Genomic DNA, 12478 nt, shown 5'->3' on the forward strand with positions numbered 1-12478 from the left:
ATGTATCAGAGACATGAGTTAAGGAAGTCTTTTGGATCTTTTGCTTTATTACCGAAATATTACTGAAAATTTGCTTAAGACAAGCTGTGGAGACAAGGCTTGAATACGGGCAGTGAAGCACACATGGGTGGCATTTCTCCACCATTCTGGTGTGGTTCACTTGCTCAGCAAAAAGGTGAACTCACATTCCCCTGCAGTCGTAGAGCCTGAGATTTCTTCCTTGGCCTGATGTTCCTCATTACATTTCTAATGTGTTGATCTGCTCTTGAAGGGCAGGCAGAGGTCCTGGCTTTTATGTTATAGAGAGGCACATCAAAGAGCTTTCTAAAAAATGGTTTTTTTGAGCTCATTTAACTGGGTTACAAAAAAGGAGTTTCCTTATGGAACAGCCTCAGTTAAAATGATACGTTTTTTTCAGTGATCAAACTGCCTCAGTAAGATGCCTAATATCAGTCTTGAGTCATTAGCTACACTCCTTTCTCTGATCATATTGCAGGCATTGTTCTGGCACTTCTGCCCTACACTTTTTTTTTGACATGCCTTGTATGAATTTTTCATCCTTTTTGATGTCAAATTTTTAATGTTTGAAGCTCTTTTTGATCTTCTTTTTTATTTACTTCTAAAGAAAAGAAACATTTTTGATGTAATGCAAAATGGTGTTCACCAACAATGAGTATTACTAATAAGTATAAAATATATATGGAACTTTTCAGGTAACAAAGAATAAAAAAAATATCTCCAGGAATAGGTGAAATGATCTTCTGAATTCAATACCAAAAAATGTGCTATGAAGAAATACATTCCTCATAACATGATTTTCTGTTCAATAGTTACTCCTTGCTTTCTATTTTATGTACTACTAAGATTTGTGTGGCAAAAGTTGTCTTCTAGTTTTTGTATTATTGAAGCAATTACCTTGTTGTCAGAAAAGATTGCAGTGTGATAAGTAATTTGAGATGGACACAAAATGTTGGTTGGAAGCCTTTACACTTCCTATATATGCAGAAATCATTTCCTCTTCATAGCATTCACTAGGGGTGGTTTATGTATTGCTCAGAATAGAAACACAGAATATTTTCTGATATTTTTAAAAATTGTGTTCAACAAATGGTGTAGAAATAGCTTGGATTTTTTTATGTGAAGAAAATGCATTTCTTACATATCCAGAAATTATTCACTGCATTTTCACTGATATTAGACATTGGGAATGTAGGTGTTGAACAAAAGAACAGAAATTATATATTTAGGAATAAGGTACATTATGACTGTCTGAAAGTTTATAGAGACTAAACAACATTTTTTATTAATTCAGATGAGGACCATATAATTTCTGGTGGTATAATACAGTCCGTGCTTCACTCCAATGTCATGCTTTATTCTGTGTGTCTAAAACTAATGATAAGTTTGACAGGTTCATTAGGTTTTTCTATAATGGTCACCAATGTTATAATCATATTCTTTTCTTAATATCATGGCATTATGCTAAATGGTATGCTATGTTGGTGTCTGCCTGAGGTCACACTAATTGAAAAAAAAAAGGGGGGGGGGGCAGCACCCTTAACGGTCCCTTTAATATTCCCTGATTGAATTAAAGATGCAGACCTGTGGTGGCACGGCTGCCTGCAGGATGCGGCTTTCTCCAGAATGTTGTGCTAGAAAGGGAAAAGAGATCTGATTTCCAAAACACCAAAAATACGATGACTGATGAGATGATGAAGCCCTGGACAGGCCCTGGGGCTTCTCACTTTTCCTCAAGTCTTTTTTTTTTTCACTTTCTCTCTGACTACTGTCTTTGCAGAGGACTTTAAAACAGCGAAAAATTAGAAGGCTGAGGAAATGAGCTATCAGAGAAGCAGCGATCAGGCTGCAGTGCTGACCCCTGCTCTGGACCCCTTTTATTTATTGTTGAAATACCCTTACTTATCAGATAGAGCTTCCGAAGTTTGCTCCTGTAATTCTGCTCTCCTTTGCTCTTGCTCACAGTATACATCCTCCTGCGGCTTTCTCTTCTCCACAAAATACCCTGCATTTATTATATGGTGGAGTGTCACATGGGAATAAGGACCTACCTTACTCCACAAAGGCTGTACTAGCATGTTACCTACACACTGCTCACTCACCTTGGCACGTGAGTAGAAATTGGACAAGCAGACTGATAAAATTCAGGCTTTGTTAGATTAAAAGTTTAGAGGACTGTTGCCGTCTTCATGAATATAAATGGTTCATTTCCACCAAGGGATGTGGCAGCTAACGTTGTCCTCAGCACGTGAGGAGGGGATGTTCCTATTATATTGATTGCACATCTGACTTCCCCTGGAGGCTAGTGGCATTAATCAAAGGAATGCTTAATAAACTCTTATGTATCAGGATTGTGATTTCATTCTTAAAAGTCAGTAGAAACAGCTTTAGCTGAACTTTTACAGTATCTAATCCAGATGGATCAACTGACAGAAACAAGAAATAATCCACTGTAGTTTACAGCTAATATGCAGATTTATTAATTTTCAGGTTCATCTAAACCCCAAGTAGCTCTGCTTTAGCTATGAAATGCACCACAGGACTTCATGAATGTAAGGTTTTAATTAAAGACGTGGAGGCTGTATTTAAAAGTGTAAAATTGTACATTATTTCCTCTAAATGAAAAGGAAAGGGTAATTTATTTGTTTGTTTAAATAAGGGCTCAGGTTGAAAAGCAAGGGGAGATGGGCCTACAATCCTTTACTCTGCAGTGTCTTGTTTAATTCATCATCCATTAGCTGGCCTGATGCAAAACTTAAAGTTGTGAAGGAACAAAATTGTAAAGGCTGTTATATGGCCCTTTGCCTTTCAGATAACTGGCAGCTTTGGTTTCCCATTGGCTCAATGAATTAGTAGAAATCCATACGAAGCAAGAACAGAAGCTTTGTGTAGTATCATTACATCTTGTATATATTGCAGAAGTGCATCTGGGGTCCCTCAGGAGGTTTTAAACAGCAAAACAGTCTTCAGGCTTTACCTTGCACTGCTTGGGGGCTCTCTTTTCATATCTAGAAGTTTTGAGTAGTATTCACCACACTGTTTATAAAAGTTATAGAACTTTCAATTTTTGTGAAGATAATTTCATCAGGTGCCTGAAGGAGAAGATAGTTATTGAAACTAACAGAACTAATTCTTTATCTCCCATTGTGGCAATCATTAAAAAAAACCTTTATAAAAGACCTAACTCATCCTGAAACCAATTGGGTTCCCTCTTTCTCCCAGAAGCTTGTTTCTGTTTCCTTTTATATTCTCACCTATTTCTATACTACATGTATTCTAATTCGTATTTATTCTTGTGCTCATAGGCTGTGTGTATACATGTAAACTCAGCAGGGACAGGGAAACAAGGCACCAGCCTGAGTGTGGACATACACTTGTCCATAGCATGAAATAGTCAGCATGATCTGTGGTGAAGTATTGACTTTGGCCAATTAGTACTGCCCCAAAATATGCCCGTGCCTGGCCAGGGATGGTTCCCAGGAAGTGTATGGATGCAGCCACAGTCTGGAGAGAGACAGTGTTAAAGCGTGCAGATGTGAACTACTTTTAGCCAGTTGGCTTCAAGGGTAAAGAATGGGTGGCTTGTTTTATTTGCGAATAAAAAAGAGATCATTGTTCTTTGTGTTTAAAAGCTCTTCACTATCCCTAATAATTTCCCTGATTTTCAGACAGCATATTATCGAAACTCAGCCTTTTTTCACTAGGACAAAAGAAACAAGCTCTTCGAGTTTCTACTCGTTTCCTGGTGATCCTGTTGGTCCTTTGAACCTGTATCATCTTTGTTGAGCAAGAGCAACCTGAACTGTAGATAAGATTCTTAGCAAAGCTTTGTGTTAATTTTATCAGAATGATGCCCTGATACAAATGAAAACATTTGAGTCTTTCTTGTGTGTAGGTTCTAGCTATTAGCTTCCCATTTTGTAGTGGACTGGCTTGTTACTACTCCTTATGTACTTGACCTAGCACTTCTACGTCATTCATGTTCCTTTTCCTCTTGTCCTCTAATTTACATTTTTCCTATGTATTGTTCAGATCTTTCCTTGTATTGACAGTGCATCCTGAAGTTTTACTAACAGCAATATCGTAACCAGCTCTTCTATTAGCATTATGAATATTAAATACACATGATATAAGGCTGATCCTTAAGAAATTCTGCCAGTAGCCTTCCAAGTCTTTCTCAAGTCTGGTGGCAAACATGGCTTTTTTCTGCATTTATATAGAAATATTGTGTGGCTTTTTTGTCTTGATAAATTAACTAAAATTTATTTTTGTCAACTGGTATTTGTTTCCATTATTTTGGGATGGAAAAGATCTTGCTCCTAGTCCTGGACTAGCTGTCACTATCTACGGAAGTTATGAATTTAATTTACAGTACATTTGAGCAGCAAATTCTGCATTGCTTAAATTGAAAAGGTTTGAATTTCTGACTACTCAACAATACCAGAGGTTATCACTACAGATGTAAAAATTTGCAGACTTTCACATTCTGATATGCTATTCTGCCTGGATCATCTTACTTATTCAAAATAAATGATAAAGTATTTCACCATTGTTGGTCAATTTCTAGATTATCTTTAATTTCAATACTTTATTTATTTCACATTTTTTCCTGCTTTCTATACTTTCCTAACTTCTAAAAAAAATCTTTTTTTATCTTAATTTTTGGCAATACTTGTGTTATTCTTATCTTTCTCATTTTTTGGATTTTATTATTGTTCCACTGTTATTTGTTATGATCAGCTTTTCTATAGTGTCTTAATTGTTCATCAAAACAAGGATATAGTACTATTATTTCTTCTTGGTTAGTCAGTACTGGATAAAGAATCTGCTAATTATCACAGCCGGAGCACAAGGTCATTAGTTGTATTCCAAACTGCTCTGAGCAGCTAAATTCTCTCATAAATAACAGTGTCCTGTAATATTTACCTAAAATTAGAAAGGTCTTTCTCAGCATCTAAATTTATCAGGGCCTTCAGCAACTGACCTCTAGTTTGCCTCCCAGTTTCTTTAATTGCCCTTTTCTGAAATGACATAGAACCCAAGCATATTCTGTTTTATCCAGACACTGGTTTTGTATTTCCTTATATGTTATCACATCATCAGCATGTTATGACATCCAACCATTTTTACTTTAGTTTTGTCTTTCCTATGTAGCTCACGCTCTGTCTAGTCATGCTTTCTAAAGCAAGCCTACCTGGCCATCACTCTTATCAGTACAACCATTTCCATCTTCTTGCAGTCATGCTTTTATACTATCATATTTCCTTCTCTATTGCTATATTTGTGACTTTCCCAGTTTTCCTCTCCCAGTGAAACACACATAGAGATTGCATATGATTACCCTGATACTGAAAGCTTGTATTAGCAGTCTTGGTGTTCTTAACCCCTCACTATTTAAGTGGAATGTAGTGATCAAGAAAATCTCCAAAGAACATATAAATGTTAAAAGAAACAGTGTTTAACGCTGCTTTTGTTCATTGTTTCATTTTCAATACCTTGTGTCTTTGCAATTTTTGTTCTCTGTGAATGAAAACCATCTGTGCCTGCACTGAAGTTCAGTGCTTTGTTTCAGTATGCTCTAGCATGAATCTGATACCATTATTTTCCTGACCTAAAGTACAGTAAAGTACAGTCAGTACAATCCCTACTCTATTCATGCTCCTGTTCAGTTTCAGGCCTGCATGTTGCAACCTTTCTTCTGGCAGGCAGCCTAACTTGCTGTGGCCTGTAAATGCTCTGGTGTGTCCTTCTCATATTAAAGGTTTCCCTGGTGCTGAAACATATCTATTGTGTCCTTCTGTTGTGCCTTCTTATTGAAGAAAATTGTGCATCTTTTTTTCTATCCTGCATCTTCTGTGTAGCATCCTCATTCCCTCTTCAGAACTGATCCCTGGCTCTCATCGTCTCTGTTACTTCACTAAAACTTCTGACCTTTCTTTTTCTTCTTCTCTCTTGGTTGCTTGTTTTCTTCCTTTCCTAAGGTCTCCAGGAAAGACTCCTCCTTCATAGTTTTCTACTGCATTAAGTCATCTTTTCCAGAGGGTCACATTTGCTTTTTTACTTCCTGGATTATCCAGCTAGTTTTGTACAACCTTTTTATCTGCTTCTCCATTCTATTATCTATCCCCCCATAACATTCATCTGCATCTTTAACTCCTGGATAGTCTCTCCCATGAGCTGTACCCTCAAGATGTTTCCTATGAAGTCAAAAAGCCAATGAAGGAGAAGCAATCATCTATAACCACTCAGGCATTTTTCCCTCTTGAGCTTTGGGTTATCAGCATCATTGATCCCTCTGTAACCTTTGGTGTCATGTTATCTTTTAAATATCTGACTTAGAGATAAAAGGATTAGCCCCTCCAGATACTTATGAAAAAGTGCTCAGCATTTTGCTTGTGTTTTCTGAGATTCTTTACTCACTGGAAAGCAGTGTTTTAAGCCTTTTTCCTCAGTCAGAGACACTTTATGTAATCATAGATCAGTTAGCTGTGTTCATACAGGAGAACATCTTAATACCACCTGCAAAGCTACTTGCCAAGGCACAACTCGCAGCCACCACGAATGGGGTTTCAGTGCAGATCAGAGAGCACATAATATGCAGTCACAGCCACCCAGAAAAGAGACATGCATTCATTCTTAATAAATGAGAAATTTCTTCCTTGTCCAGAACCTGTCCTATGCAAACTCTTGTGGGCTTTTTTCCCCATGTCCTTAGCAGAGGTACAAGGACTTAGACTTCCTTAGGCAATTTTTTTTTTTTTTTTATGCCAGCAAACAATTGTAGATCCATCCATAGATGAAGGTAACCTTTTAATATGTAACACAAATTTTCCTTAACTTTTAATAATTTTATACTAGACCTTTATTCTAGATGTCTGCAGAGCAGTGAATTGACTGTGTGATGAAAATCAAGTAAGCTAAGGGTTTTCTGGGTTAGCCCTAGGACCATAATATATTGTACTGTCAATCTTTATTTAATATCTTCTCTTCAGTTGAAATTCTTGAGAAAATGCACCTTCAGTTGTTTAGCTCCTGAAGTGTGAAAGTCCATGCCCCTTTCACAACCAGTTCCCCATTTTTTTCATAGCAAGCTGAAATATCTGTTGTCCTCAGTCTTCACTTGCCCAGAATTTAACCATAATAAACTGTTTCATTGTTCCTTTAAATTTTCAGAATATCACCTAGGGTTATTCTGGAGAAAAGCTTTTTATAAATTAATTTTGCACTGTATTGTCACAGCACCCCATATTTTTTCTTCAAATATAAGTCTTATAAAAAGTATTTGGCCCCATAGAATTTCTCTTACCAAATGAAAGTCTAATGTACAGAAACATACAGATACTGAATTAGCAAAGTTATGGTGAGTAGGTACTTTCAAATAACTGAACTATAATCAGAAAATTGGTTTCTAGAGATATGTCTGGGAACATAGAGAGAAAGCTAATTTTAATAATTCTATTCAAATAATTTTAAAGTTCATATTTTAAAAGAAATGTTAGAAAAATTGATTTATATATTACTGATTATTCCATTTCTAGTCTTGTTCAATTAACAAGCAAAGGACTACTTATTACAATTCAGCATTCAGCTTTTGTTAAAATAGCTTTTGCTATATATATAAAAAAATCTATTAGGGTTTTTTCTCCCTTGCCTTGAAAAGATCTATTTTTATTGAACTTTCTGATTAGAGTACGAAATTGTTAAAGAATAAAAACATCACCATCAGTCTCACAGTATCATTTTCCACTGAGGAACAGCCAAGTCAACTAAAAATGTCCAAGTTGTACTGAGAAATTTTTACATTTAAAAAAGTAGTTGGTTTTATAATAATATGAATACTTGGTAAAGCTGATCCAAACAGTGAAACACAAACAAATTACTGAAACTGCTTTTAGCAAAAAGAGCATTTCTAACCTCTTTAATTACTGTGAGACAATAGTAGCAGATAATCTCTGCTACATCATGGCTCCAAAATTACACATTTATTGTGGGCTAATATGGAATAACATTTAATGTTTTCCAGCTTCACATGAAATACCAGTGTCTTCATACTACATTTATGTGGAGACAGTATGACATTCCTCCCACCTGTACTTATTGTATTCTCTTATACGAGACAGTGGGATAGCTCAAAGATAGTATAGTAAAGAAGAACTGAAGTTATGACTTCCGGTAATGGAGCTGCTCAAAATACTCCTGGGGATAACATTTATTTTCCTTTTGTGTGTATGGAAATCTCCAGTCATTGGCTCCTGTTAATATAGAATAACTTATTTACTAGTACAAATTAGTCTCCCCCCCAAAAAAAAATACTGTTGAGAGGTATATCAAGTTGACATACTAATTTTCCAGAAATCTTTTTCATTTTTTATGTTGAACTACTCACAGAATCTTAGAATCATAGAATACCAACTTGGAAGGGACCTCAAGGATCATCTGCTCCAGTCTTGGCAAATGCACAGTGTAGACAAGATGGCCCAGCACCCTGTCCAGCTTAATCTTAAAAGTGTCCAGTGTTGGGGAATATAAATCACATTGGGCTTTAACATAAATTCAGAAATTTTGTACTAATAAACCAAAAAAGAGAGAAAATAATAGGGGGAAAAAGAACAAAATTGCATTCTGTGCACTGCTAGTACCCATTAAACGGGAAATGAACATTCATAAGTGGATTTATTTAGTCTTTAAGCAGTTGTCTGATTAGCTCACAAAAAAAAAATATCATGAACCTCAGAAACATTAGAAAATATCATCCTTTCTTTGCTCATTGTTAGAGAAACCCATCTTAAAATTAAGACTACAGAGTTCATGTTGGGAATGAGCCTTCATTAAAAGAGATTTTTTTGTTTAGGACTGATGTGGCTTGAGTCTATTTGTAAAGTTTGTCACTTGCTTTCTCAGTAACCTTAGCAAGTTAGCTCACCTCCTCTGCAAACCATGTTTGATGTTACTTCGCAATTCTGCAAAGAATTTTGAAATTTAATATAGAAAAAGCATGGTATAATAGGAAACTTTATATAAAAATAGCATAATATAGTTCATAATATACAAGTTAACTTTATGTTGAACTGACCTCCTTCAGCTGAGCAGATGACCACAATAGGGCTAAAGGGACCATCTCCTTTGTTGTTGTAAACACCAACTTTCACCTCAAAAGGAGTTAGAGGTGGCACACTTTCATCTCTGTAGATGAACTTTGAAGCATCTGAAGATGTTACCATTTTTTCTTTCCAGCCTCGTGTTCCATTGGGTCTGAAGGCTACAATATATCCAAATCCTTCTCCATTCTGAAACTCTTCTGACACTGGCTAAAAAATGAAGTTCAGATAATGATCAGACATGGATTTACTAATTTAGAAAGCCATCACTCACTGGCTGGCCATAATCTGGCTGCTTGTGTGAGGGTCATCCCTTACAGTCACATAATAGGATTTTACTTATCATGCCTGGTAACACAGGGACAATTGCTTCTGAAGAGGAATCTTGGAGGGAGATCCTTCATCTAGTCATCTCAGTTAGGTCACTGTCCTAGGAATGAATAAACTCTTGGGCTCAGAAAGATTTTTTCTTCTTTATCTCCCACTTTATGGTTAGTGCTTTAACTGTCAGTCTATTAGTGGAATAGTCCCTTCCGGTGACCTTGTTAAAAATATAGAGCAACATATTGTTAAGGGCTCCTAAATCATGATGTGAGTGACACTTAGTACAGCGGCACTCTCTTGAGTTTTAGGTGCCAGCCTGTCTAATTTCTGTATTCAAACAAGGTGTCAAGTGTTAGGGATTTAAGTGTAGGGTTCAGTTTGAAAGTCAGGATATAATGTAATAAATGTAGTTGTCCTAACTCTCAAACTGGGCCCTGATGGAAAAAAAATCTCATTTGCTTTTCTCTTCTTAGAGGATCTGTGAAATTAGCCACTTAAATTGGGACAGATCTGCCATAAACAGCCAGTCAGCAAAGGGATTTATCTGTTGAGAGGGTGAACACTGCAAAAGCTAAATCTTACATTTCCAGCTCAAGGAATGGAATTCTTCATGCTATTTTACTGCCTACGTTTCTTATAAAATCAATGGTCTAGTTTAGGAATTAGAGTATATTTAACAGCTGAAACATACTAGGCCTATGGGAAATGCTGAAAAATGTGTGTCTAAACTCCCTTTTTTGAAGTGCCCATCTTAGATCTGCAGCTAATGAACATATGAATCAGAGCAGGAGCACAGGGGACACCAAGTCCTCTCTCCTCCACATTGCAAGTGAATGTTTCATCCCCAGGCACCTCACTTGCAGACGCCATTTTCTACCCATCCTTCTGAAGCTGTACACTGTCCATCCAATTAAAAAAAATAAATTATGACTCTAAAGGCAGAGGAAGCAAAACCAAGACAGACTTTGTAATCTCATGGTTTAAGTAGGAAAGGAGAAGCCTTGCATCTCTTTGCAGTAATTATGGATTTGGCAGTAGACAGCCACTATAAAAAAAAAAGCCAGAAATACAAGAGCCGTACCAGAACCCTTGGATTTCACTGGAAATGCTAAATATGCAGCCTGTGAATTAAAGTTGTCAGAATAAAATTTTATTTGAACCTGCAGAGTATAGTTCAGGGACCTGGTATGTTAATCTTTTCCTGAATGCCCAGAGACCCGGCATCTCAGTATCTCTTCAGACTTCAAAGTACTTTGTTGTATTCCAGTTGCCTGTGTAAGTCAAATAAGACTTTTTTGGATCCTGAAAAAGCACAGACTGACTGTACTGGAGCTGTGCTGACTTACACTGTGGTTGAGCCTTATGAAAATCCAGTGGCTAAACCACACAGTACAGTAACCTGTAGTGAGTTGTTGGAGTGTTATCCAATGCGCTAGGATTAGTTCTTTAGCAGAAATTTCAACACTTACTTTTGATTGCGTATTTTTCTGTGTTATGCTCTATATTTTACCATTTCTTGAAGAGAGACAGTGATTATAATTAGAAATGGTATCAATCTTTCAAACTATTAAGAAATGTAAATATGCCCACTCCACAATTATGTATGACACAGATGAAATACTATGATTTTTTTGTGATCTTAATTTATTAATAACTTTATGCAATTTAAAAGGTATGTGAAACAATAGTGCACTGAAAGTATTAACAGTAGGAAGAACAGCACCATATATTGATGGAAACAATGAGCAAATCATAAACAACGGGGAAGGATCAACGCCTTCTTCCTTAATGGCAGTTTGCACTCCTTAGTTGTAAGTGAAGAAGGATCAGCTGCCTTTTGTGGAAAAAAGTCAATATATATACTGGAAGTTATGTTACGGCAATTGTTAATTCTTAACTGTGTGTTGTACCTGTATGGCTGGATGGGACACCCATAGGTCTCTGGTTTCTTTTGGAAGAATACTTCGATCCTTGACAGAGAGGAAGATATAACACACTCCAGTAGTCCCCCACTCCAGTCATATGGGGAGCACTATAAACACACTTAATATGAGTACTACATGCTAATCTATGACAATAGGGACTGGGATTAGGCCAGTTTACATCAGATACAGTTCTAGCCACCTGATGTTTTTGTTTGGGATTCAGCAAATTTTCTCCTGATAGAAGAGATGATGCTGTTTATAGGTATAGACTATAAAGCAAACTGAAATCAGCTGTTTCAGCTGTCTCAGTTAGCTTGTGTTGGAGATGTGTCACCAGAAGACAGCCTCTTCAGATGTCCTAAAATTTTTCATTTTAAGCAGTGAGTCAGAATTCTGTGCATCTCTTACCATCTGAATCTCTCCTTGGCTAGGCAAAAACTTTTTTCATTAAAACCCTATGTCTTTATTGGATAGAATTTTTCTTGGGTTTATATATATATTTTTTTTTTTTCTGAGTCTGAAACTCTTCATCATGAATCTAGAAGTTTTGAAAACTCCTCAAGAACAATTTCTGTTCTATTGTGTTATTTATGATTAGCAGAGAAAGCAACTCCCACTCCTCCAATTGTCCGCTGGCGCAGTCATACATCTGTGTTGCATCTTGCATCACAAATATCTTCTCAAAATAAAGTTCTATTTCAGGTCTTCAGTTTTATATTTTTACAAAATACTTAGAAAAAGAATTCTTTCTTAATTTAAGTTTAAAAAAATTGCAAAGCTTTCCTTTTCTTCCCACAGCTATTGTTTCATCTGGTGTAGCATTCACATAAGATCCAGAAAGGTCAAATTAACCCAAGCAGTAGATCAGGAAGAAAAGACTGATGAATTAACACAACTTTGGAGCTGCTACTAGGTGGGTTAGATTCACCATAATGCCCTCTACTCAAACTGCATGGTGATGCACATTAATTTGAAACTTTAGAACATATTTAAAAAACAGTATTTTGTGTTCATCTCTTGCCAAGATTTGCTGTAAGGAAACCCCAGTACAATATTCTTGACTTTGCCCTCAAAGAAGTAAACATGAACCAAAACCTTTAATCAGAAAAGTCC

The 12478-nt window shown here is 36.3% G+C and overlaps 1 protein-coding gene across 1 annotated transcript in view; it reads right to left on the reverse strand.

Moving 5' to 3' along the window:
- The window catches only part of CNTN5 (contactin 5), a 273540-nt gene that overhangs the window by 15648 nt on the left and 245414 nt on the right, over positions 1 to 12478 (reverse strand). The window contains exon 18 of the mRNA XM_074150159.1: positions 9092 to 9326. Within this exon, the coding sequence (XP_074006260.1) occupies positions 9092 to 9326 (235 nt within the window). The remainder of the gene's footprint in view (positions 1 to 9091; positions 9327 to 12478) is intronic.

This window comes from Numenius arquata, chromosome 1 (assembly GCF_964106895.1).
Source record: "Numenius arquata chromosome 1, bNumArq3.hap1.1, whole genome shotgun sequence".
Taxonomy (NCBI): Eukaryota; Metazoa; Chordata; class Aves; order Charadriiformes; family Scolopacidae; genus Numenius; species Numenius arquata.